The sequence below is a fragment of the Camarhynchus parvulus genome, chromosome 26, assembly GCF_901933205.1.
Source record: "Camarhynchus parvulus chromosome 26, STF_HiC, whole genome shotgun sequence".
Taxonomy (NCBI): domain Eukaryota; kingdom Metazoa; phylum Chordata; class Aves; order Passeriformes; family Thraupidae; genus Camarhynchus; species Camarhynchus parvulus.
The window spans coordinates 2,289,555-2,314,776 of record NC_044596.1 but is presented as its reverse complement, the minus strand read 5'-3'; the positions used below and the strand labels follow the sequence as shown (position 1 = coordinate 2,314,776).

General features: G+C 51.6%; 2 protein-coding genes across 2 annotated transcripts in view; both read left to right on the top strand.

Moving 5' to 3' along the window:
- ETV7 (ETS variant transcription factor 7) overlaps positions 1 to 15,213 on the top strand; it is a 21,274-nt gene extending 6,061 nt beyond the window's left edge. The window contains 5 exon segments of the mRNA XM_030965540.1: positions 6,861 to 7,006; positions 7,672 to 7,800; positions 8,255 to 8,316; positions 9,140 to 9,397; positions 15,172 to 15,213. Coding sequence (XP_030821400.1) covers positions 6,861 to 7,006; positions 7,672 to 7,800; positions 8,255 to 8,316; positions 9,140 to 9,397; positions 15,172 to 15,213 — 637 coding nt within the window.
- On the top strand, positions 15,110 to 25,222 carry PNPLA1 (patatin like phospholipase domain containing 1). Its single transcript, XM_030965539.1, has 9 exons — positions 15,110 to 15,479; positions 18,230 to 18,462; positions 19,495 to 19,560; positions 21,633 to 21,845; positions 22,264 to 22,324; positions 22,404 to 22,544; positions 22,800 to 22,893; positions 23,163 to 23,273; positions 25,216 to 25,222. Exons 1-9 carry the CDS (start codon positions 15,278 to 15,280, stop codon positions 25,220 to 25,222), a joined length of 1,128 nt encoding a protein of 375 aa, XP_030821399.1. The 5' UTR covers positions 15,110 to 15,277.

Here is a 25,222-nt window from a genome sequence, read left to right as displayed (position 1 = left end):
CCTCCTGCACAGAAGGCCACAGAGCTGGCCTGGATTTCAAAGCCTGCTGTGAGCCAAAGCTGGGCCATCTCTGGGGCTTCATTAGCAAAGCACACCCAGAAGGTGTTCCCCAGCCCCAAGGCACAGGGGGATGTGTGGGCTGCTCTTCCTCTGGTTCCTCTCCTGCCCTGTGCGAGGAAATGTGATATTTTTGCTCTGAAATTTTGATGCTTGTCTTTAAGGTCTAAAACTGTGGAAAGGATCTCTCTGTTCTTCCAGGGAGATGAGCAGAGCAGGAGTTCTGGGCTGAGCATCTGCTGCTGTGCTTGGGCAGTGGGAGCTGTCCCCAGCTGCGAGCGAGGGCGCATTGCAAACCTGGTGCGTGCTGCAATCTCTGCTCCTGGGATTAAGGTTAGGAGTGTGCTGAAATACCTGCCTGGATCAGGCCTGGCTGAAGCTCCATGGCTGCCCATGGCTGGTTTTCACTTTAACTCCCTTTACTCCAGGTAATGACTTTTGTAATTAATTTTGTGATTAAATTATGTGAAAAGAAACGAAGCCAGTAACAAATATGACCCCACTCATGGTCAGATATGTGGTTATTTGTTTTGAGTTTGAAGCAGGAATACCTGAAGTGAACAGAGTGTCTGTGTGTGTGTGTGTGAAAACAGAAAATACCCACTACTGTTTTCACTTTGCTTTCCACAGAGGAAATAAAATGCTGTGACTGTAAGGTTGAAAATCTCACTTCTTGCTGAAGGTCTGAAACTGGGAAATCCAATCTTTCCTCATTCAAAACCAGCTCCTGTGGGCACCCAGATATCCTCCCCAACATCTTTTGGCAGCTGCTAAGGCAGAGGCCACCAGACTGAGCTGCTCAGCAGCTGCTGGGTGAGCACAGCACAAACACTGCACAAACACGTGGTTCCACCATGAGGTTTCCACCAAAACTGGTTACTGCCAACCTGAAACCACAGTCCCTTTGGCTGTAACTGGTCTTGGTCCTGCAAAACTCCTTCACACCTGCGGCCTGAGGTGCTAGGTGGGCAGTAGCCAGTGAGAGACAGTGGTGGGATGGGTGGTGGCTGGATGGCAAAGCTTCAGCAGGGCAACAGCTCTGGAAATATTTCACTTCCAGAAAAAATCACCAGCTCAGTGGCAGGACAGAGGTGCTTGAGAATTTGAGTGGTGGAGGAGAAGGAAATGAGGAGCTCTAGTGGGGCAAACGAGTGTGGGGTCACAGCCTGGGGGAGATCCTGGCTGGGAGGGGAGGCCACAGTCCCTGCTGAGAGAGGGGTGAAGGTTTCCAGCACCCAGCCAGCTGCAGCCTGGGGATGCTCCACAGCAGGAAGGGGCAGTGAAGCAGCCAAACCTCGTCCTTCCCTCCCCAAAGGATGCTTTTTGTCCCAGGGAAGAGTCAAACCAAATCTTGGGCTGAAATCCTTCAGCTTTGGTGGGAGAGCAGATCTCCTTCCTTGGGAGCTGTAGCATCCAGGCCCTGTGCCACTCCTGGGACAGGCACCCATGGGTGCCTTTCTCCTCATCTCCTCTTTCCACTCTACTTTCTTGCAACAGAACCAGCCCTGATGGCTCCTGAGGATCTCTTCTTCCACCTGTGTGTTTGGTTTGTTGGGGTGACAGTTGGTGGCCCTGTGGCTCTTGTGCTGTGCTCACGGGGAGTGTGTGAGGTGACCTCTCTTCACCTGCTTTTCCCATGATGACTAAAGATCACTCTGGGCTTGGCTGGGGATTTCCTTTCCTGGCTGGGAAGCTGCCAAAAGCCCTCAACCCTCCTTGTGCCTCCCTGAGCAGCTCCAGAGGGGTTTTGGGGGGGTGACAATCCAAGGGCACCTTTGCAGGGATGGGTTGGAATGATGGAAAGTGGGAAAGCTCCTAGGAAGCTTTTGTGTACCTCCTGGAGCAATACCTGTCTTTCCCTGTGCCAAGCAGAGGCAGAGGGCTGTAAACCTGCAGCTTCCCTGGAACAGGAACCCATCCCTGTCAGTAAACAACGAAATAACCACTGCTTGTGCCAAGGAGTTTGGTGTGGGGGTGTGGGGAGGGACAGCACATGGTTGTTGGTGACTTCTGGGGTTCAGGGGCTGTGAAACACAGACAGGTGCCTCATGTGGGCTTTCCCAGAGGTTTCCAGGGGCTTCATTCCCTGGAGAGCATCAGCCACCCTTCAGCAGCCCCACATCTGCTGGTGTTTGGGGCAGGGCATTGCACATTGCTCATCTGCTGGGGGAAACAGCTAAAACCACACCCAGGGCTGGAGGAAAAGAGGATTTGCTTTGGGGGCTGCTGCCCACCACCCTCTTGGCTCAGAGGAACTGCAGAACTGGGCTGAGAGGTTTCCATTGAGGCCATGTGTTGGCTGGGGCAGGGAGCAGTGGCTGCCCTCAACACCCCGCCATGGTGCAGGTGTTCCCCCCAACACCCCAACCATGGTCCAGGTGTTCCCCTCAACACCCCACCATGGTGCAGGTGTTTCCCTCCACACCCTGCCATGGTCCAGGTGTTCCCCCCAACACCCCACCATGGTCCAGGCGCTCCCCTCAACATCCCAGCCATGGTCCAGGTGCTCCCCTCAACACCCCACCATGGTCCAGGTGTTCCCCTCAACATCCCAGCCATGGTCCAGGTGCTCCCCTCAACACCCCACCATGCTCCAGGTGTTCCCCTCAACACCCCACCATGGTCCAGGCGCTCCCCTCAACTCCCTGGCATGATCCAGGTGTTCCCTTCAACACCCCTGTCCTGGTCCAGGTGTTCTCCCCAACACTCCAGCCATGGTCCAGGTGCTCCCCTCAACACCCCACCATGCTCCAGGTGTTCCCCTCAACATCCCAGCCATGGTCCAGGTGCTCCCCTCAACACCCCACCATGCTCCAGGTGTTCCCCTCAACACCCCACCATGCTCCAGGTGTTCCCCTCAACACCCCACCATGGTCCAGGCGCTCCCCTCAACTCCCTGGCATGGTCCAGGTGTTCCCTTCCACACCACCACCATGGATGAGATCTGCAGCTGCTGTGTTTTTGTGCCCAGGTGTCTGGTTGATGGCTCATGCCTGGTTGTTGGCTCAAAGGGATCTTTGTGATCACCATAAAACACAGCGGCCTCCTACACCAGCTTAGGCTGGCTGTGGCTTTGGCTGGCCAAGCCTAGAAGCCCCCAAGGGAGGTGATTCCCAAGCCCTCCAGACACCCAGCTGAGATTGCCCCAGCCTCCTGCACAGGAGAGCTTTCCTGATGTCCAATCCCAGCCTGTGTCTTCCCAAGGAATTCGGGTGCTTTGAGCCCCTGCCTTCTGAACCTGTTGTTGCCCTCTGCACCTTGCAGCTCCATGTGGGGAATTCCTCTCCCTTGGTTTTTTTCTGTTTTCTGAAGCAATTTCCGGCACAGAAGCCGCTTCTCCCCTGCTGTTCCCATGGCTTTAGTTCTGCTTTTCCCCCAGTGTCAGATGCCAAGCCCAGCCTGGGTGCTCCCCCCTCACAGCAGCATTTCCTGCCAGCTTCCTCCTCCTCTCCCAGCACTGATAAGAAAAGTGGACGAAAAGTTTGGGTGCAGATCTCTTTCCCCCACTCTGGTAATGGGATTTTGGTTTATCTCAGCCTCCTGCATCTTTTTCTTGTGCCTCTCTTCCATTAAGTTTGAACATATCTCAAATCCCAGGAGGGATCTGAGCTTGGATAAAGGTCTCCGTCCTGAATCCCATTTCAGGTGAAGATTTCTCCTGGAGTTTGGCTCTCCCATCTTCTGGCTGTGTCTGGAAGAAGCCGTACATCAATTCTGATTCCCAGTGCAATCATGAGCAGGGATGGTGTTGGGACTCAGCCTTGGGGAATCTCCAGAAGAAAGATCTCCAAACTGGAGATGGCCAAACTGACCCCCATGGCCAGAGAGGATGTGGCTTTTTGTTTTATGGAACAAAATAAGTTGTGAAACTCCTCCTCACCCCCTGGAATCCACCTGCTTGTGGAAGGATGTGGACAAGAGCTCAGAAGCAGCCTGGAAGTTCCTCACCCATTGATCAATAGATGGGCTGAAAGCTGAGCCAGGTAATTCCTGACTCTGATTCAGCCCTGTGGGCTCAGGAAAAATGAAGGGACATGGTCTGGCTCTCCCCCAGTCACAGGAAATTACAGCACAGAGAATTTATAGAAAGAGAAATAAAACAGTCCTGATTGCAAGCTGAACTCTGTATCAGGAAAAGAAAATTTTTATCCAGGAGACACCTTGGCTGAACATCAATTCCAGCTGAAAACAGCGCTGCTCCGCTGGAAACCTTCCTCAGGGGTTTTCCAAACAGGGGATTTCCAAAGCCTGCGTGTCTGCCGCCCCATCCCTGTGAGCTGCAGTGCGGAATTTTGCCATCAGATGGCAAAGCAGCGATGGGGAATAGTGGGAAGCACCTGCCGGAGCATCCACAACCACGGGAGGGGGCACTGGGGTGGCCAAACGGAGCTTTGGCGTCAGATTTGCTCGGCCCGGGAGCAGTTTGTGGGTGCTGGGCTGGGCAGATCTGCCTGGTGGGAGATTGCCCATCCCTGGGTGAGGCTGAGCAGGAGCCACGGGGGTGGGAAGGATTTGGGGCAAGAGGTGGTTCGTGTTTTAGGGTGGAAGCACGGGCTGTCTGAACCCAGGGTGGTTTTTAGGGATGTTTGAGCCCAGCTGTGCCCAGGGTGGTGCAAGAGCCTGACATTGCCATGTCCCAGCGTCTGTGCCCCCCAGGAGCCACCTGGGAGCTCCAGGGATGCGAGCAGGGCACTCTGCTTCCCGCATTGAAACCCTGCTCATGCGAGAAAGTTGTGACTTCCCCTCACAGACACAACCCAGAGGAGCCCATTTCGGGCATCACACCCCGTGCAAAACAACAAACCGAACCAAACCCAAAGGCAAACAGCTGCCTGAGATAGCTGGTCTCAAAGGGCAGTGCTTACACCAGGTGACAGGTGATTTTATGTTGTTTTGCTGCTACTTGTCATAAGGAAATTGCTTTCTCCTCCAGTGAAACTCACGCCCGTTGATCTGCACCACGAGGGCGGTGACAGTGGGGAGCCCAGACGGAAGCTTTGGCTGCTCTCCTACCTGAATGGCTGCTAAAAATAGGACTGAACTCACCACCAGGGTATAAAAAGGCACCTCCCAGGAGAGCCTGGGATCCCTCAGCACCCGTGGCCCAGGAGCTCATCTTGAGCTGTGTCCAAAGGAGCAGAAATACTGATGGAAAGGTAAATACCAAACCAGCGAATAACCAGTGTTGTGGTCAAGGTATTGGAATCGACCAAAGTAGGATGGGGGTTGTGGCTTTGCCTTGATTAAATTTAGTGAGATGGCTTTTTATTGAGGGTTTGGTGGGCTTTGGTGTTGGTGTGGATGAAGGGAACTGATTTTCTGATCCCAAAAGCAGGCTGAGGTGGGGTGGGTGGGTGTGCTGTGTGTTGTGATGATGATCTTTGGGTCTGAGCAGAGGCTGATTCCCAACTCCAGGGTGCTTTGTACAGCCAAGTGTGCCAGATTTTGGTGCTGGTTCCCTGTGAGCTGTTCAGGGGTGGAGAAGTCTGGTTTGGGTCTGGTTCTTCGAAGGGTAAAATTGGTTACAGAGGTAAAACCAGCATGAGGCACCATCCTGGCTCTCTGGTTTTCCAATAGCAGCATCTTTGGTTGAATTTTGCTTATAAATGTAGAGAAAAAGGGTGGTGGGAAAGGCAGGGACTGGTGCTCTGAGCTCTGTTCTCAACCTTGTGCCAGTGGGAGCTCACAGAAGGGCTGTGTCATCACAAGGTGACCAAGGCCACCTGCAGGAGCCCACATCCCTTGGCCTCTCCTGCGGCTGGAATGATTTTTATCAGCCAATACTTTAAGGGGAAATACTTTAAATTCTGGGTTCTGTGGCTCACTGGGGGCTCCTGGGGTGTGGTTTTTCACGTTAGTGTGGGAACATGTTGCCATGGGATAATGGGAGGTGTCTGGGTGATGTCCTTGCTGGATAAAACCCCCCTGGGTGATGACCAGGCTCCTCCTGTAGGATATGCCCAGCCCATCTCCTCCCTCTCCACAGTTTCGGTTCCTTCACCAGTGAGTCTGTGTTTATAAAACCCCATGTGGGCCATCTGCATCAGGAGCACTCAGATAATGCCCATAAAACTGACTGATCATTAACCAGGAGCGTTAACGACCCCAGACACCCACAGCACCCTGCGTGCCAGCATGGGGGAGGTTTCCATCCGGCCCAACCCGACTGGGGAAGGCAAAACCCAGACTGAAAATGTTGTTTTTCTCCACAGCAGCACTCAGGCTCCGGCTGAGGAGATGCCCCAGTGGGATGTGGGGGGGCAGCCATTGGGCAAGATCCTCTCTCTGGACAGGAGAGAGGCCAGGAAAGTGCTGGAGATTTATGTCAAGCGCTCACTGAGCTGCCACGAGAACTCACTGGCGGTCAAAAAAACCCTTCAGGAGAAAGACAGAGGGCGAGGGAGGAAAACAGACGGACTACAACGGTCAGAAAGTGATTTCTGCACCTACCCATGCGCCAAACCCAGCCCCAGGAAGGACCAGGAGGAGACACTCAAAGCACCAGACCTGGAGGAGACTTCGGGTGATGACAGCAAAGCTCCCCAGGAGGTGCCTAAAGAGGGGCTGAAAGCCAAGAGGAAAAGCACAAAAAACTCATCCCAGGGCAAACCACAGCGCTCGGGTTCAAAACCAGCCTGGCTGAAAGGTTTCCTAAATCTCTTCTTGAAGAAGAGCCCTGAGGAGCAGAAGGAAAACACAGGGCAAAAAGCAAAGGAGAAAGATGCCAAAGCTCTTCAGGGCTCCAAACCAGAGGGAACCAAAAAACACAGAGTGGACTCCAGCACGTCCCCAGCGTTGGGCAGAGCCCTGAAGAAGAAGCCCAGCCTCAAGAAGGTTTTCTCCCTGAAGAAGCACGGGGAGGAGGAGCGGGGAGAGCCGGGATCCGGGCCCAGGAGCAAACGGCCCAGCTGCCTTCCCCTGCGGCACGTCCTGGCCCCAGCCCAGCCAGGTGGGACCCCAGCCCAGCCCTGACCCACCCCTGCTGCCAGTGGGACCCCAGCCCAGCCCTGACCCACCCCTGCTGCCAGTGGGACCCCAGCCCAGCCCTGACCCACCCCTGCTGCCAGCAGGACCCTGCTGGGCTTCCCTGGGCAAAGCCATGGCGATCAGCGCTGGTTTCTAACCCCCTCCCAGGGTTTTGTGGGGCCTGGGATGGGTTTTGGAGACTCCAACCCCAACCTGCTGCCCCAGGAAGGGTTGTTCTGCCTGTGCTTTGAGCACAGTCACTCCAAGCTGTGAGCAGTTATCACCCAAGCATGAGCTTTCCTCCTCTGGCAACCAAGGGTCACGATGGTTTAGTTAAAACCTGCATTTGAGACCTGAGATTAGATCCCAAGCCACTTTAAGGCCAACATGAAGCTGCTTGAGGTTTGCCTTGGGGCTGGGTGCAGGCAAAGCCCGCGGGACACCATCCCCAGCCCAGCCCTTCCCGTGCCAAAACCCTGCCCAGGGGATTCCTGAGGAGCTCTGGTGGATTCAGGGCAGGTCACAGCTGCTCCCTTCACCTTTGGAATGCGCTGATCCGGGGTGGGCACCGCTCCCACGGCGGCTCTGCCCCACCAGTCAATGCTGACAGAGCCAGCCCTCACTCCTGGGTCTGTGTTTGTGTCCCAGCAGAGGCGGAGCAGCCCGATGGATGCTACACCCAGGTGTCCCAGGAGGCGGTGCAGGGCAGCGAGAGCCGGGGGGACGCAGCAGGAGGGTGTGGGGAGCCCCCAGAGCCCCCCGGCACCGACGGGGTCGGTGAGTGTTGGAATAAACATGGGCAAGGCTTGTTCCCTGCAGAGCCTGCGTGGGATCCACCCCTGCCTCAGGCCTGGTCGTGGGGCTTTCGTGACCCTGAGAGCTGGATGAAGACTTTGTGGGAGGTTTTCAGCATCAGGGTTTGACTGGGGGAGAGGGAGATTCACAGAATCCCAGAATGGGTTTTGGGCTGCAAAGGACTTTGAAGAACCCCCCCATTCCAGCCCCTCTGCCATGGGCAGAGACACCTTCCACAAAACACAAAATTCAGGGGTAAGAGAGTATTTTTGCTAGCTGAGGGTAACAAGGCACGTGGCAATAGGCTGAAATGGGTTTTGGAAGGATGGAGGCAATAAACATTGCTCAAGGAATTTTTCCTGGGGATTAAACAGAGCATCTGGATGTGTGAGGCTTGGAGAAAGGGCTGGGGATAACCTGGTGTCTCTCTCTACAGATGAAGCCATCAAAAGAATCGTTGCTCTGCTCCGGAGTGCAGGAGATGAGCTGGACAGGGAGGTGAGAGAGCTGTGGACAGCTGGATGGGGCTGAGGGATCTGGGCCGAGCTCTGCACTGCTGTAAAATAAATACAGCAACACCATTGATTTCCCCGGGGCAGGAAAACACTCAGGAAAATCAGAAATGCCAACTTTTAATTCCTTGCCTGGGTGTGATCGTGCCTGGCTGTCTGTCCTCTGCTATCGCTGGCCAGGGGCTATGTACAAATCACAAATGGGATGGGACTGTTTGGAACGTGCCTTGAGCTGTTTTATTTCCCAGCATCAGTCTCATTACATGGTTATGACAATGGGAAGATGCCACCAGCTCACATCCCAGGCAGCAGACAAAGAACTCAATGTTACAACTTACTTTAAAACTCTTTTAACCAATCACACAGAGCAAAAGCACATTGACAGTAGTTCTATCAGCACACGTACCATTGGTTAAAACAATGCTTGCTTATTCAAATACAACACCTGCTTGTGAGCCTTAAAACACAATACACAGAGCTCCATTATTAAGCTTCAAACTTCCCAATATCTTTCTAGATAAACTTTTCTGCAGCTTAGGGAGTTATTCTAGACAAGTGTTAATACACAGACCATTGTTCTATTTGACCTTGCTTTTCTACTTTTTAAATAATTTTTCTGCTGACCTATCTCATGGTTGCTGCTTAGCTCTAATCACAGTTCTGCTGTCTCTGAGGCCTTTTGCAGCTTTCCCAAACCCTCTGATTTTGTGGATTCCCACCCTCTGCCAGCTGCAGTCCTGGTGTGAAGGTGTCACCATGAGGGTGGCACTCAGAGCCCTTCCCTCACCACGTGCTCGTTTCCCACCCAGGTGAGGGAGGACGCGCGGCTGCAGCTCTTCTTCAGGGACATGTCCTACAGCTCCTTCAAGAACCTGGCTGATGCCTATGTGCAGAGGGAGCTGACAGCCAGCAGGCCCAACGTCAACCCCCAGGAGATCCAGTTTGCCTACACGGTCCATCTCACGGCCACGGTGGCGGGGATCTGCAGCCAGGCAGTGAACAGGATCATGGGCTTCGGCACCCGCTACCTGGACGATTCCTTTGCACCCTACGGCAAAATTCTGCAGGTGAGGAGGAGGAGGAGCAGCCTGGGGCTGAGCTCCCAGCAGCAAGTTTGGGCAAGTTGTGGCTGCCCATCTGTGGAAGCGTTCCAGAACAGGTTGGATGGGGTTTGGAAAAACCTGGGGTTGGTGTCCCTTGTGGAAGGTGTCCCTACCCATGGCAGAGATGAGCTTTAAAGGTCCCTTGTAGGCACAGTTTGGGGTCATTGGGAATGGGGTTGGCTCAGCCTCATCCCCAGTGGGTGCAGCTGTGAAAAGCAGGTGAGCAGCATTGAAAACAATGAGCCATGGAGTGCCCAGGTGTGCTGGCAACCACAGAGGGAACAGAGGGCACACGGGTGCACTGCATGAACCACGAGGGTGTAAAAGGTTGGGCTAAAGAACAAGAAGAGCAGATGTTTGTAGACTTCTGACATTGTATGGTGATATTCTGTGTATTGTGCCTGTCTCAACTGTGGTGTACTGTGACAGTCTCTTCCAATCCAAAGTTTTCCATGATCTTAAGAATGTTTCCTTCTGTCTCAGCAGCAGAGAGAAAAGCTCAGGACAGACCACTGTGACAGCCCAGACTGACAGCGGGGCCTGTGCTGCCTGGGAAGCCAAGGATGAACATTTGTGGTGGGAGGACAATCCCTGATGGTGACCTGGATGTGGGGTGGCCTTCTGAGCTGTGGATTTAAAATCTTTTCAGGAGAACCAGCACTGTGAAATGCTTGAACCCCACCTGGCTGGGGGTAAAAATCAGTAAATCAAACAGAGCCCACATTTCACCCTGTATTTGTATTTTAGCTCCTGCCAAGTGCTTGTGTTGAACCTCAGGGGTTGTTGCTGTTTGTGCATATGTATTTATTTACCTGCTTTTCTAAATGTATTTGTGAATGTACAACGTAATTTTTGTAGTTTCTTCTACCGGCCAAGAATCCAGTTTGAAAAAAACATTCTAAAACTCAAATAAATTGGTGCCTAAATGCCAGCCAGGCTTGTGGGAGTTGTGTTATAGATGGAAGAATGTTTGCTTTGCTCCAGCTGCTGTGGGCTGCTCCTTTTCCAGCCAAATTCCAAGTGGCACAAGGGTCTCGGAGAGCAGATACACAGTGTTGTCCTGCCATTTTTACAATTTATAGGCCTTCCCTTTCCAGCAGAAGGAGATTTACTACCCAGAGCAGCTTGATCTGACACCAAGAACTGGGTAAAGCTCATTCCCAAGCGGTGCAGGAGCTGTAACATCCTCAGGGACTGAGGGGATTTACAGCTGCTGGGGTCTCACCTATGAGCTCTAAGAAGATGTGAAATGCCAAAGGGATTTAAGCCCTAATCACTGGGAATGTTTCCAGCTAATCTTTGCCCAGAACTCCTAAGTAAGGCCATGGATTAGGGCAGCTCTGGGCTGGCTGGGGGGGCTTGCCACGGCTTGGCGTGGAGCTGCTCCTCTGCAAGGGTGGAGCTGGCCTGTGGTGAAGGAGATGAAGTTTTGGGGTTTGCATTGTGCAGGAGGGATGCTCTAGTGGGTTCAAGGTGATGGTGGTGGCAAACAAACGTGTGGGTGTGTGTCACTGCCACATTTGGGGTGACAATCCCCCATGGGCCACTGGTGACAGCCCAGGTCTGCCCAGCACCTCCTCTCCTGGAGGATCTGACCTTCTTGGTCCTTGTAAAACCCAAAGTAAATGAAAAAGGGGAAGCAGAGCCCTCACAGGACAGAAGCAGCCCTTCCCCACCCAGATCCATGTCCCCAGAGCCTTCAGGGCTGTTTGACAGCCACAGGATTGAGTCACTGACTGCGGAGGGAGGGGCTGTGACGGTGGTCACAAGGGTTCTTGGGTGAAGGAAGAGACGAGATCTTTGACTCCATTATCAGAAGGCTTGATTTATTATTTTAAGATATATACATATGCTGCAACTATACTACAAAGAAAAAGCAGGAGAGCTTTTCAGAAGCTTGCTAAGCTAAGAATAGAAAAAGCAAAGGATGATAACAAGGCTGCTCTCTCCGACTCTATCTGAGAGAGTTCCCTCCCCAGACTGGCTATCAACCATAAACATCTAAACTGGGCTAATCTAGACGGACCTGTTGCATTCTACAGCAGCAGATAACTTATTGTTTACCTCTTGTTGCTGAACTTCTCAGCTTCAGCAGGAAAAATCCTGAGAGAAGATTTTTAATAAAAGAAATGTCTGTGACAGAGTGGGGACAACTTGCAGGGCTCCATCTAATTCAGCGTGGGGTAATTAGAGTGTGGAAAACATTAAATCCCACTCCTGGCTCCTGCCAACAACGAGTGCAGCGTCAGCACCGTGATTCCTTTTGGCTGGGAACCAACGCAGGAGATTTTACTGTGGGAGAGACTGAAACCGCCCTTGTCTGTTTGCAACAGCCCCGACATTCCCGTTCCCCGCCCAGACCCATGGGGCTCTGCTGGGCTGGGAGCAGGCCTGGGTGAGCTGCTGCTGGGCATGTGCTTACAGGGTCACAGGATGCCCCTGTAGCCAAATTAGTTTTGCATCTGACCCCCTGCTGGGTCAGGGATGGGTTGGGATTTGCATGGAGCAGAAAAGGGCTCTGTTCTCCTCATGGACTTCCCAGTGGAAAGTCAAATAGTCTCTGTCCCAGAGGTTATCATCTTCCATCAGCACGTGGGATGCACCTGTCAGGTGAAACATCAGACAGGGAAACTCCCATTCCCTTCTCCTGTGCTATGCCCAATACCACAGCTGAAACAAACACTCTCCTTCTCTGCTCACTGGACCTTTGACCACTCATCAGGGCAGCAGTGCTGGGGGAACAAGGAGCCAAACCTGCCCAGCCCCTTGCACAAGACGCTCCTGCTCCCAAAAAACCCAGCCCAGTGTGCAGGGATGCTGTTCCAGCTGGGCATGGTGGGATGAGGTGGGGAGCAGCCACCTTAGTGCAGCACCCCAAGGCTGGTGGCTTTTGGAGCCCAGGTCCCTTCCCATGTGCAATTCCAGCATCTTGGATTAATCTCCTGGTTATAAAATTGGGACCTGGCTGCCTGTGACCACTGAAGATATTAAGAAGGTTTTAAAGAAGGGCAAGTTATTAGTCCTGGGGGTTTGAGCCGTTTCCAGCTCTCAGCATTACCTTCATCCTGCCCTAAACACCCTGTGGTGGCTTCCCTCAGCAGAGACAATCACACAAAATCCCCAGGTCACAGCCACCGGCCATCTGGGCATGCAGATGATCCTGCCCGAGCCAAACACAGCCCGGCACAGCCCCCAGCCCACCCAGGTCTCACAGGAGCTGGGGGCTTTCTTCCCAGACCATCCCAGGCTGCTGGGGGATCCTGTGTCCCCAAAGCTGTCAGTCCCCACTAATCCTGCTTTGGAGTGCCGGGGCGGGGGGAGAGCAGCTTAGACAATCAGCCCAATGCTTAATGAGCCAATTAATGCAAAATTTGCTGCCACTAAGAGGATGATGACAAGGTTTCATCTCACAGGAACATGGAACTGAGCCAGGCAGGATGATGCCTCCTGGATGCTGTCCCGGGCTGGGGTGCTGGCAGCTGGGGAGGGTGCAGGGGAGATTGGGCACCTTGCCCTGCTGGAGAAGCCCCTGTGACTGAGTGCAGGACAAAGGTGTGTGTGGACAGAGGAGTGTGTTCCCACAGCTCCCATGGGATCATTTATACCTTTCCCAAACCTTGGCTGTCGCAGACATCTTTTATGAAAAATCCTTTCCTTAGGATTTTTTCTCCTGAGAAGCTGAGAGGCCTCAGGAACAAAATGTAACCAATGATTATCTGCTGCTGTGGAATGCAACAGGTAGATCTTTGATTAGCCCATGTTGGTTGTTTCTAATTAATAGCCAATCACAGCCCATCTGGCTCAGACAGAGTCCGAGACACAAGCCTTTGTTATCATTCCTTCTTATTCTATTCTTAGCTAGCCTTCTGATGAAACCCTTTCTTCTATTCTTTTAGTATAGTTTTAATGTAATATATATCACAAAATAATAAATCAAGCCTTCTGAAACATGGAGTCAGATCCTCGTCTCTTCCCTCATCCTGAGACCCCAAGGTCACACCTTGGCAGTCAGGGCTGGGCATGGCTGAGAAGGTGCAAGGGCTGAGTGAAGCAGGAGCATCCTACAGCTCTTTATGCAGAGCCTGATGGAGTCCCTGAGGCAAACGATAGGAACAGTTAATGCACAGGGAACATGGGAACAACTCGTTCCAGCACACAAACCCTCTGCACTTCCAGTGCCCTGGCGTGTCTGGACCAGTCACAGCAACAGGTGATAGTTTTGTCCTTCATGAATTGCAAGTGCTGGAAGAAAATCCCTTAAATGAAGGGATTTGCTTTCCCAAGGGCTGGAGGAGCCAGCAGCATGAATCACACAGATCAAAGCTTTGATATCTCCAGGAGGCTGGTGGAGAGGCTGGGGTGTGTGGGAGACTCACCCAGCAAGGGGATCATGAGAAACATCAGACACTGGAAAGACAAGAAGTTAGGGGCTCCAGTAAGGCTGTGGATCTAAAAGCCCTAATTCAGGCTGTTGTTGTTCACCTCCAGGATAATCCCATTCATTATTAAATATATCTTGGAGCTGGCAACATCCTTCTGTGTGTCCTGACATGCAGGGAGCACCAGAGACCAGCCCTGGCCATGCTGTCACATTTACCTGGGGGGGTTCCAGGCAATGGCCACCTGCTGCTCCTGGTGACATTTCAACCCAGGGACATTTTGCATGTCAATGTGGGGGACTCTGCTCCAATTCCTGTCTTGGGGACACAGTCATGGCTGGGGAAGGCAGGGAAAAATGTATGAAAATTTGGGGTGAAACAGCACTGCAAAGGTGGTATCAGGATGCTGGGAGCACGCTGTGCTGTTCTGGCCAGGCTGGTGCATGGACACAGGGAAGGAGAGCCTTGCTCCTCACCCACATGTTGTGTTGTACACACAGCCCTAATTCTAACCCACGGAATGTTTCCTCTCAGTGAGCGGCTCTATGGATTTGGACAACAGAAATGACACAATATTTACCAGTACTTAATAAATACATCTGTTAAAATGGCAATTTTTGTTCTGCATGTTGGCAGCAGCATTGGATCATTAGAAAAGACAAGAAATCTATGGCATTTCTCCCTGGTTTTATAACTATCCCCCAGGCAATGCAGACAGTTCAAAGGCAGTTTGATTGTGGTTCAACAACCACAGGTTTGGGCAAGGTGCTGCTGCTGTAGGGCCTTACTGAGAGGGGAGAGAAAAGCAAATCCAGGTCTTTGGTTTTTGCATAATGCAAACAAAATCCAAGGGTCAGGCAAGGGCAAAACCCTTCCAACAGGGAGCAAACTTAAGGAATATTTCCAAACCTAAATCAACGTAACGCCCTGCATCCACCCCTTGTGTAACACCCTCTGGCTTTAAGTGTCTTATACAAGCCTTTACTCACTCAGTACTGAGCTGTGCCTAAGCTGGGATTGATGGAGAATCCAATTTAGGAAAACACCCTTTGATGAAGAAAGGATAAAGCAAAGAGGAATTTTTGCACGGATGTTCCGAAGTGTGACGGGCACAACAACACCAGGACCCTCTCTGGGAGGACTCCTGGGGCACTGCAGACCTGTTGGCATGAGAGGGGAGCCCTGATTCAGCCCTGAGCATCCGAGCTGGCTGTGGTTGAGGATTATAAGAGCTGTTTTGATCAGGGGAAAATTTCTGTTTTTAGCACAGGCAGCAATTAAAATAGCTCGTGAATCTCAACGCCTCGGGGAGCTGTCATAAAAGGAGGCAGAAAATCCGTCTTCTGGACTCCTCTGCAGCTAGAGATGAGCCTGGAGGCAGCAGAGGAGAAGACAGCCTGAGGTTCACCTGGTGATAAAGGATAACCCCAAGACCTCGAGCCAGATCCGCTGCTGTGATCCCGAGATGGCTGTGGAGGATCTCCGGGCTTCCAGCACCCCTTTCTCACTCTCCTTTTCGGGCAGTGGCTTCCTGGCCCTGTACCAGGTTGGGGTGGTGCAGTCCCTGCTGGAGTTGGCTCCTGAGCTCCTCAAGTCTGCCTGCAAGGTCTACGGCTCCTCGGCTGGGTCGCTCATCGCTGCTGCCGTCGTGTGCGGCGTCGGCCTCGGTAAGAACACCCCGGCCTTGAGTCCTTCCAGGAGCTTTTCTGCTCCATAAACCCTGGGGAGATGCCTCGGGGTGCTGGGGGGTGGTGGGGCTGGTGGAGCTCTCCTCGCTCACCAGGCATTACAGAAAGCCAAGGTGTTGCGACCTTGGCAGGCAGCACGGTGCAGTTTCGGGAGGTGCAAGCTGAAAAAGCCGGTTCTGGCAGCCTGCGTGTTCCCTGGCTCACTGGGCAGAAATCACAGCGGCAAATCTGGATGTACCTGGCAGTCCATATCCCATATTCCACTGGCTCCTTTTCCTGCTCCTGCTGGAGGAGCAGATCTCCTGCCCTTCAGCTCTGAGGTCTGAGGGGTGCTGAGGTGTGTCCCAAAGGCAGTCTGTGCAGCCCCAGGGGCTGGATTTATCCATGGAAAGCCCTTTTCCCTATGCATCAGGTTTCTTGGGATGTGTAGCTATGAAGGGACACGAGTGGCTGTCCCACAGGTATCTATAGAGCTGATAGCTTTGTTTGCATGCCACTTTGGCTGATCCCACTCAGCCTTCCCAGAACAATCAGAGATGTTTGTGATTCCCAACTCCAGGTGCACCTTTCTCTGGTGCTCCTGCAGGATATTCCTGGAGGAACAGCAGTCTGCTCCAGCCCAGGGCTGGAATTTCTCTTATTGCTGCTAAAGGGACTTTCCTCTGACCCTCTTTCAACCATGTGGAAACAGACCCCTCGAGCAACAAGATCCTCCATGTGTAGAATTAATTCAGAGTAGTTAATCCACTTTTAATAATCACATCCTCCCATATTTCCAATTAGTGCCCATGTGTAAACAAGTGTACACAAGACTTAAGACTCTAAAGCCTGAACCAAGTTCTGCTTCAAGCAATGGGGACATTTAGGAGGAGCAGAAGGTTTTGGGGACCAAATAATGATGGAGGAAGCTGGGAGGAAACATACAGTTCTTGAAACCTCTGGTGGATGCTGGAACTGTTCTTCTGCAGCTAAAAATAATTCAAAACATTGGCAAATATGTTTAGACGAGGCAGAAAGGAACATTTCTGCCCACGTGGGGATGAACTCCTCCACAAATAAGCAAGGCCCCCAAAATTTTTGGTTCCTCCTGCTGCTGTAATAGATGGAGCTGGGGCTGTCCAGTAAAAATACATTCAGCAGCTGCTCTTGCTGGGGTCAGCAGTCCTGAACTCGGCATCTGCTTCCCTGGAGGTGGAAGGCAGCATCCACTTAGAGGGGCTGAGATGATCTTGTGCCCAAAATATCTTCCCCAGAGGAAGAAAAAGACATTTTGGACAGTGATAACTCTGGTCAGGTTTCTAACAAGGAAAGTGAATGTGGCACAAGCTCTGTCATATTCATACTGGGGATGACTGGGTCAGAAAGGTGAAAGGTGTGTTTGGTGTCCCACAGTGGCTGCAGTCAGGAGCCCGTCCCCTGCCCCGGGCTGGCTGAGGAGCTCTGAGCTCCCAGAACCAGGCTGTCCTCTGTGACCCCGCCAGTCACCTCGTGGGGACATGCTTGTCACCAGGCTGGTGCAGGCAGGGACAGCCACATTGCTGCCAGGCTCATCCTTCACTTGCTCTGTAAAGCTGGGCTCGGCTCTCACCTCTCACCAGCAGCTTGTGGGCACTTTTTCCATGTTTTCCCCCATTTCCAGGACACAGAGCAGCCACACAGGGATCTGGGCATGCCCCCCCTCCCTGGAGGTCTGGCTCGTTCAGCATCCCCTCTGTGCAAACCTGCCCAGCGTTAATCGTGGCCCCGTGTGGCCTCAGCATCTGCTCTAACACACATAACCCCTCTTAACGCCTGTGTGGCTCCAGTTGCCCTCAGGACACTGCACCTAATCTGTCTGTCTGTCCACACAATCCCATGAGACCGAATGGAAACCTCTGTCCCTGCAAAGCCTTGGTGCTGAGCCAGGCCCGTGGCCTTGTGCTGGTGCAGGGTCACACCCTGGGCACAAGGACAACTCTTCGCAGCTTTGGTGCTGGACAAGCTGTCACTGCAAGGGTTTAACCCCCAGGTGGGATGTTCCCCCAGGTGAGCTCTCCATGTCAGCAAAAGCACCAAATTCTCTCCATGGGATCAGGCTGCCTGCAGGGTTTGCTGCACTCCTCTTCCTCTCCATCACTTTAAAACCTGGAGTCTCCTGAGCCCTCAGCTGGGGCTCCAGGGCTCAGCTCCTGGGATGTGCAGACACATGCCATGGCTATTAACACCTCCCTGGAGCTGAGGTGAGACAGGAATCCCAGCAATGTGGAGCCAGGACACCTGGCTTGCAGGAAAGCCCTGAGCAGAAGAGGTGCCCCTCATCCCTTCATCCTCACCCAGGAGCCAGCTCAGCTCCCTGGAAACCCTGGGGCTGCCCACGTGGAAAACCAGAGGTGGAAGGCAGGAATGTGTTGTGCAAGTCACGTTGTCATGGATAACTCAGTGTTCTCCTTCCTGGGGCTCTCTGGAGCCTTTCCCTAATCCTGACCAGGAACTTCTTGAGGCCCCATCTCTGGTGCAGGTGGGGTCACAGAAAGACATGATGTCCTTTGAGGACATTATGGGGGTCATAAGGAGGTCATGCCCCCCTTTCTGCCCTACCTCAACATCCCCCACTGTAGTAGCAGTATCATCCTGGGGTAACACAGAGGGGCTGCAAGAAGCTTTATTTGTGAGGAGTGTTAAAAATAGGATTTAAAATATAACTGTTAGTTATATGCAGCAGGCATATTGACCTTCTCATCTTCTTTCAGATGACCTCAAGGAGTTTTTCTTTGCACTGGCAACAGAAGTCAGGAAAACCATCCTGGGCCCCCTCTCTCCCAAGTGCAGCTTGCTGGCCAATCTCAAGACTGTCCTGCAGCGGATGCTGCCGGAGGATTCCTACCTGCTGGCCTCAGGGAGGCTGCACATCTCACTGACACGGGTGGTGGACGGCCAGAACGTCATGGCCTCGGAGTTCAGCTCCAAGGAGGAGCTCATTCAGGTACACAGACCTGAATATGGACATGTCCCAAGTGCTGGTGGCTTTAACTGCACTTTTTCTACCCGAGATGGGGAGAGTCAGGAGGTTCTGCCACAGCTGTGGTCCCACCACAATGGGCTCAATGAGCCTGGGGGCGGGGAGGAAGGTTTGAGTTCCAGGATCAGATGGAACAAATCATGCTAAAAAAAGCAGCAGGTTTGTTTCCAGCCTCATAGAGCTGATGTTGGGGTTCTAATAGTGACTTTGCAAAGAGCCCTGTCAGTGCTGATGTGACCTCTCAGGTCTCCCTACAGGTGTCTCCTCAGCCATCTGGCAATGGTTTTCCTTGTTGCCTCAGCACTTTCCTGGGAGGAAAAAACTGGACAAAGCTGCTGCTGAACAACAAGCAGCTCATTAACCAGTAAATTATCTGCTGGAGGGAGAATCCCAGGGTAAAGTCCTAACAGAGCTGACCCTGAGGTCCTGTGTCCCTTGTCCCAGGGAGACAGTAGAGGATGGCAGCTCCATGGAGATGTTGGAGTTGACCCCATGGTGCCTCCTCTAGGTAGCCCAGGAGCCTGGGGGGCTCATTCCCAGCTGATGACATTGGTGGGAAATAGCTGTAAATGCCCCAGCAGTGGCTTTAGCACTGACAAATCCCAGCAGGGTGAGGATACCTTGTGAGGGTGTCTTGGTTTTGTCCAAAAACCTGCAAAGATAGAAATTGGCCCCAAAGCTTCAGCTTGCTACCATCAAAGGGCAGTGCTGGACACAGACATGTAGATTTACAACTATTAATTTTGGCAGCTATAAAATTAAAAAATGCAGTGTTGTGCCCTGCTCCAGAGAAGTGTTTCCACTTCAGTGAAATCAGATGTTTTCCCTTTCTTGAAGCCTTTCTTGCCAAGTCCCCAGCAAAGTCCAACCAAAGGTGGCACCAACAGCCTGGTTCCAGACTTTGACAAGTCTGAATTTTCAGGCACCATGTCAGCAGCTTTTGTGCAGAAGAACTTTGACAGGAACACTGACTTCTGCAATCCCTCTTCTCCCCAGGCTCTCCTCTGCAGCTGCTTTCTTCCAATTTACTGTGGATTCATCCCTCCATCCTACCGAGGAGTGGTGAGTGATATTTCCCCTAAAACACACGCTCCCAGCAGGGTGTTCTTGGTTTGAACTTTACATTCCTCTGTAAAGGAAGAATATACAGATAGGGAGGGAAAGGTGTGTCCAGGCTTTTCCTTTAGTTGATGGAGGATGATAAAGCCCATCAGCTTATTCTTCACCACATCCTGAGATGACAGCTGGGTGGAATTGCCATCTGGAGAGCCCTCTCCTGCTCTGCCCATGGACAGAGCATGGATGACCTTGCAGATCTCTGTGTGAGATAAGAGGATGCCCACAGTGGGGACCTTGAGACACAATCCAGTTATCCTGGGCAGGGCCTGGCTGCAGGGCAGGTTCATCCCTCGGCTCAGGTGCTGACTTGCACAGCTGAGACATCCAGAGTTCGTGGGAGGATCCTCCCCCAGCCCTGAGCATTTCCAGGCTCAGCCTGTCTGAGGGAGGGGAAGGAGGAGCTCGGCAGTGTTTTCCAGTGGCAGAGTTTTCCAGTGTTTTCTGGGCAACCTGTTCAGGGCCTCACCATCCTCACAGGGAGGGATTTCTTCCCAATATTCCATCTAACCCTAATGGCAGTGGGAAGCCACTGCCCCTTGTCCTGTCACTCCATCCCTTCAACTCCCTGTCACTCCATCTTCAACTCTCTTGCAGCCCTTTCGGGGTCTCTAAGGTCCCTGGAAATGTTCAAGGCCAGGTTGGACGTGGCTTGGACCAACCTGGGATAGTGGAAGGTGTCCCTGCCCATGGCAGGGGGTGGAAAGGGATGAACTTTAAGGTGCCTTCCAACCCAACCCATCCCCAGGTCTGTGATTGCTCTGTGAGGCCCCTCTGCAGTTATTTCAACAGCATTTAATTCCATCAGCTGCAAATTCCAGTCCCACTGAGGTGGGTGGTAAATCCAGATTCCTTTTGGAGTAGAGCAAGTGACATTTTCCTTGCCCAGTATGTAATCCCTCATGAATCTGCAGGCAATTATTAAACGTGGGGGCCCTGCTGCTCGAGATCAGGATTTGAAAGTCATACAACACTGTGCATTCAGTGGTGTCTGAATTGGCTCTTGACTGCCAAAATTGTTGTACAAAGCTTTGTGAATGAAAATAATCATATTTCCATTTTAATAACTGCTGTGGATTGCAGACCTGGTCGAGGAGCTGGCTGGGTGCCACAGGCAGGGCAGGGGAAGGAGCTGGCAAAGGGATAAAGAGCACAGGTGGGACAAGATGCTGTTGGAAGTGGGAAGGGAGGACAAGCTGGGATGGGCTCACGACAGGAGTGTCACCTGTGCAGCTGCTGGCTCAACTCAGTGACACTGCAAAGGCCCCCAGAGCAAACCCTCCCTCTGTGGTGGTGTTCGCAGGGGTCCCAGGACGAGGGAAGGGATGAGAATCTTGACTCCGTGTTTCAAAAGGCTGATTTATTCTTTTATGATATATATTATATTAAAAGAAAATGATGTGTATATATACATAATATATAATATATAATATATAATATATAATATATAATATATAATATATAATATATAATATATAATATAATATATAATATATATGATATGATATATGATATATGATATATGATATATGATATATGATATATAACATATAACATATAACATAACATAACATAACATATATTATATTATATTATATTATATTATATTATATTATATTATATTATATTATATTATATTATATTATATTATATTATATTATATTATATTATATTATATTATATTATATTATATTATAAGAAAAATATAGTTTTTGTGTAAAAACTATACCAAAAGAATAGAAGAAAAGATTTCATCAGAAGGTTAGCAAGGAAAAAGAATGGAATGATAATAAAATTTTGTGACTGACCAGAGAGTCCAAGACAGCTGGACTGTGATTGGCCACTAATTAAAAACAACCACATGAGACCAATCAAAGATGCACCCGTTGCATTCCACAGCAGCAGATAATCATTGTTCACATTTCATTTCTGAGGCCTCTCAGCTTCTCAGGAGAAAAATCCCAGCAAAAGGATTTTTCATAAAACATGTCTGTGCCATCCCTGTGCTCCTCCCCCAGCGCTATGTGGATGGAGGCTTCACTGGCCTGCAGCCCGTGTCCAGCCTGGAGGAGCCCGTGATCACCGTGTCCCCGTTCACCGGCGAGCTGGACATCTGCCCCCGCGACTGCCCCGCCATCTTCTTCTGCTTCCAGATCTTCAACGGCAGCATCCAGATCTCCATAGAGAACCTGTGCAGGATCAGCTATGCTCTCTTTCCACCCAGCACCATGGTGAGACCACCAGGGTTTCTCCCAGCTTAGTTCTGGTGAAAAGATTAATGCTGCTCCTGCCTGCTCAAGATTTACGATTCAGCTCAGTCTCCACTGTTAATTAATGGGATTTCAAAGGGAGGGGGCAGCACCCACTGTTTTTGCAGTACATTTTGGGGAAGGGACACTGATGATGGGTGGCCAGCTTGGGATGGGATCCACAAGCTGCAAAGGACCAGACAAAACCAGGTGAACTGTAAGGTGCCTTGCAACCCAAACCACTGTTTCTCTGACTGGTGCTGTGGTGGTTGGAAACCAACCAGTGCTTGCTGCCTTCTCAAATGGGCCATCCCAGCCCTCCACAGTCAAACAGCTTTGGATAGATCCTGTCGAACTGGGGTCAGGGCTCTTTAATGACCTCAGATGTTTCTCCTTGCAGGTCTTGAATGACATTTTCTCCCAGGGCTACCAGGACACAGCCCTTTTCCTGTACAGGAACAGTAAGTGGCACCCCAGGACCCGAGGGGCACCTTGGTGTGACACAGACAAACATCATCCCCTTCTCTCTGTGTCTCCCAGATGCCTTTGGCTTTAACTACTTTGATGGCAATTTCCGCCTCGGCAGCACCTGTGGGAAGAATGACTCTGGAAAATCCAATGGGACACACCCCGGCCTGTACAAAAGGGTCCCTCAGTGCCTGACCCCTTACTTCCTGCCAGGTAGAGGATTTGGGGTGCTCAGCTTGGGTTTAGGGCTGCTGCAGCCTTCAAGAGCAGCAGTGTTATATTTAAGACATTACTGAGTTATTTATTAAATATTTCTATTGCAAAGAGACTTTGTAAGAGTGGCTCCAGCTGGACTCTGGCCTGGGCTTCAGTGCCTACCTGAGCTGGGCAGGAGGAGTTTTTGCATTTATTTCATTGTTTGTAATTACTGGTCTTTATTTCCTTCTGTGCTGTCATTCCTGGGTGCAGGCTTGTGGAAGAAGGAGCAGGTGAATGGACTGCAGGACCCACTGGCGAAGGTCCTGCTGCAGCCATACAGGCTCCCAGCCTTGTTCAGGAAGGGGTAAGAACATCCCAACAGAGGCAGCAGGGAATGACACACAAACCAGGGGCTGTGCCTTTAGCAGTGGTGGGGCAGCTGAAGGGACCCATGGAGGGATTTGGTGTTTCCTGAAGGCAAGATCCAAGGGAGAGCGGGTGGGGCTGGCAGGAATGCCACAGCCTCTCTTGGTTATGGAAAAGATTATTACAGTGTGCATTTACCATGAATACCCTCCCCTTTTGCTGCCTTCAGCCATCATTAAACTCAGCCTGTGTACTTTGCTTTTGCAGGGTGAAGAAGGTGTGGGGGCTGCTGGAAGGTGTCAGGTCCCTGGTACAACGACTCCACAAGCTCCTCCAAACCTTGGTGCCTGGTTTGCCTAAGACAGCCGTGGACAGGAGGTGAGGGGCTGGGGGGCTGCAGACCCTCAGCATAAAGACAGAAGGATGCAGAGCAGGGGGACTTTGGGAATCTCACCCACTGGGTCACTGATGGTGAGTGTGGCTAAAAATTCCAAATCTGGAGTAGCCACACATTAAAAGTAGCTATTTTTTTATCCCTGTGATATTATTTTGATATTTCAAAGAAGTTACAAACCAGCTTAGTGCCACCTCCCTACTGCAATACATTTGTGTTCCAGATATTTATCTGCTGGGATCTGTCCTGGCAGGACACCAGGCACATTCACCAAGATCTTGAGAGATGTTCTGGCAATAAGCCCTCAGAGATTTAAGGCATATCCCCCCAAAATCCGCTTGCAAGTTCCCTCCTGTGCAGCCACCCAAGAGACTCAGAATTATTTTGCCCCGAGGCAGCTGCAAACTCCTCAGCTGTGAGAAAATCCTTTGGAGCCAAACATTCCTGGGGCTGCTTATCCCTGTCATTACCTCGACCCTGCCTCAGCTCTCACCTTGTTCCCACAGGTAACAAGGATTGTCCCAGCGGTGCCCTGGGGGGCTGAAACGCTGCCTTGGAGTGTGCTGGGCAACACCAGCATGGCTGCTGGTTCTCAAGGGAATTTTTGGGGAGTATTTTTTCTTCAGAACCTGTCTGGCTCTGTCTGCAGTGCTGCCACGGCATGCTCCTGCTCTGGCCTCGCCTGCTTTTCCATGATGGCTGAGGAAAGCTCTGGTGCTGCTCCTGGGACCCACCCCAGGCTGCAGGGGCCATGGGGCAGCTTCACCTGCAGACCTCACAGCCCAGTCCTTTCCCTGCCCACTGCATCTCCTCCCCACCAGCAGCATCCCTTCCCTGCTTTAATGCAGATTACAGGGCGGGCAGTTGCCAGGAAATGCCATGTTTTAAGTGTTTTCCTCCCACTCAAAAACTTCAAGAGAGATTCTTCAGAGAGATACAGAGAGAGAAGCCTTAGGGAGCATCATACTGGGCAGGAACTAATTTTTCTACAGTTCCCTTAGTTTTTTTTTTACCAATTATCAATTCTTGAGCTTCACACCTCCCCATAGCCCTGCTTCTCCTGCCTGTGGAGATGGGAGTGCATTTGGATTCCCCTGGAACTTGCAGCTGTGCAGAAGGATGGAGAAACCTAAAGATTAACTTCCCCCTACTTCCGAGTCCTGCAGGCTGCATCTCCTGACATTTCACAAATACGTGAATTCTTCTCATGCAGTTGTCTGGAGGACACAGCCACCAAAGCATGACCCAGGCAAACACACCCTCTGTCACTGGTCTGCACACAGAATTAATTAGCAGCACTCTTAATTATCCGAATACTGTGCTACATATCAGAAGCTGTGGATTGGCTTTGGCCCAGCTGTGTCTCCCGTTTGTTGGTTCCGAACAGGCAACAAATGGATCCCAACAGCAGCAGCTGTTTATTAAATAGCCTGATGGAAGAGAGGGAAGTTTCATCCAAAGGGCTGTGGAGACTGCAGAAATGAATGGGGGGAGTAGCTGAAGGCAGCTTTGATGTAATCAGACTCAAAGTTAACTAGGAGTGCTGTGTGAAAGAGCAATATTCTATCTTCTACCATCTTTGGTTGAGATCAGTGACCTGGGAATACCTTCCCTGGAATGCATTTGCTAAAAGAAACCTGGATGCTTATTTCATAAATCATAAAATGTTTTGGGTTAAAAGGGACCTTAAAGATCACACAGATCAACCCCCTGCCTTGGCAGAGATACCTTCACTATCCCAGGTTGCTCCAAGCCCCGTCCAACCTGGCCTTGGACACTGCCAGGGATCCAGAGTCTGCCACAGCTGATCTGCGCACCTTGTGCCAGGGCCTGCCCACCCTCCCAGGGAAGAATCCCTTCCCAATATCCCATCCATCCCTGCCCTCTGGCAGTGGGCAGCCACTGACCCTTGTCCTGTCCCTGCAGTTCCTGA

Coding starts and splice junctions, on each gene's coding strand:
- PNPLA1 (XM_030965539.1), top strand. CDS start 15,278: ATGGCTGTGGAGGATCTCCGGGCTTCCAGCACCCCTTTCTCACTCTCC. Junction 15,480..18,229: donor CGTGTGCGGCGTCGGCCTCG/GTAAGAACACCC, acceptor ATCTTCTTTCAG/ATGACCTCAAGGAGTTTTTC. Junction 22,894..23,162: donor CCAGCCTTGTTCAGGAAGGG/GTAAGAACATCC, acceptor TTGCTTTTGCAG/GGTGAAGAAGGTGTGGGGGC.